The following is a 413-nucleotide window of genomic DNA, read 5'->3' as shown; positions in this document are numbered from 1 at the left end:
CTTTGCCTGTATGTCCTACATTTCCCACCTTTAACACACGTCTCAAACATCGGCTTAAATCGAACCAGATCAGTGATCACTTTAAACTCAGTATGCAGCAAAATGTATGTGTCTTTTTATTTGTATAGTTTGTTTGTAGTTGTGTATTTTGCTTTATGTTACCTGCCTAGGGACGTCGGATGTATGTTTACATTGTTTTTGTACCTATGTTCATTAACATGCACTGTCTCTATCAGATAAATAAATTAATAAAATACTTACATTTCAAAAGATTCCCTCACTGAGTGTGAGGTTCACTTTTCGACCTAAGTGGTCACAGCAACGTTCAAATGCACTTCAGTACATAGTTCAGTAAGTAAATACATCATCATTTATGCAGCCTGATGCTCAGCACTGATTCACACTCAGTTGAG

At 36.6% G+C, this 413-nt stretch overlaps 1 protein-coding gene across 1 annotated transcript in view; it reads left to right on the top strand.

The window, feature by feature from the left end:
• LOC111647012 (uncharacterized) overlaps positions 1 to 413 on the top strand; it is a 4805-nt gene that overhangs the window by 1239 nt on the left and 3153 nt on the right. The window contains exon 3 of the mRNA XM_023396620.2: positions 171 to 181. Within this exon, the coding sequence (XP_023252388.1) occupies positions 171 to 181 (11 nt within the window). The remainder of the gene's footprint in view (positions 1 to 170; positions 182 to 413) is intronic.

This window comes from Seriola lalandi, unplaced genomic scaffold (assembly GCF_002814215.2).
Source record: "Seriola lalandi dorsalis isolate HSWRI2012SDOR001 ecotype SW California unplaced genomic scaffold, Sedor1 jcf7180002054979, whole genome shotgun sequence".
Classification (NCBI taxonomy): Eukaryota; Metazoa; Chordata; class Actinopteri; order Carangiformes; family Carangidae; genus Seriola; species Seriola lalandi.
The sequence above is the reverse complement of the archived record's forward strand: the minus strand, read 5'-3'. Positions and strand labels throughout refer to the sequence as shown.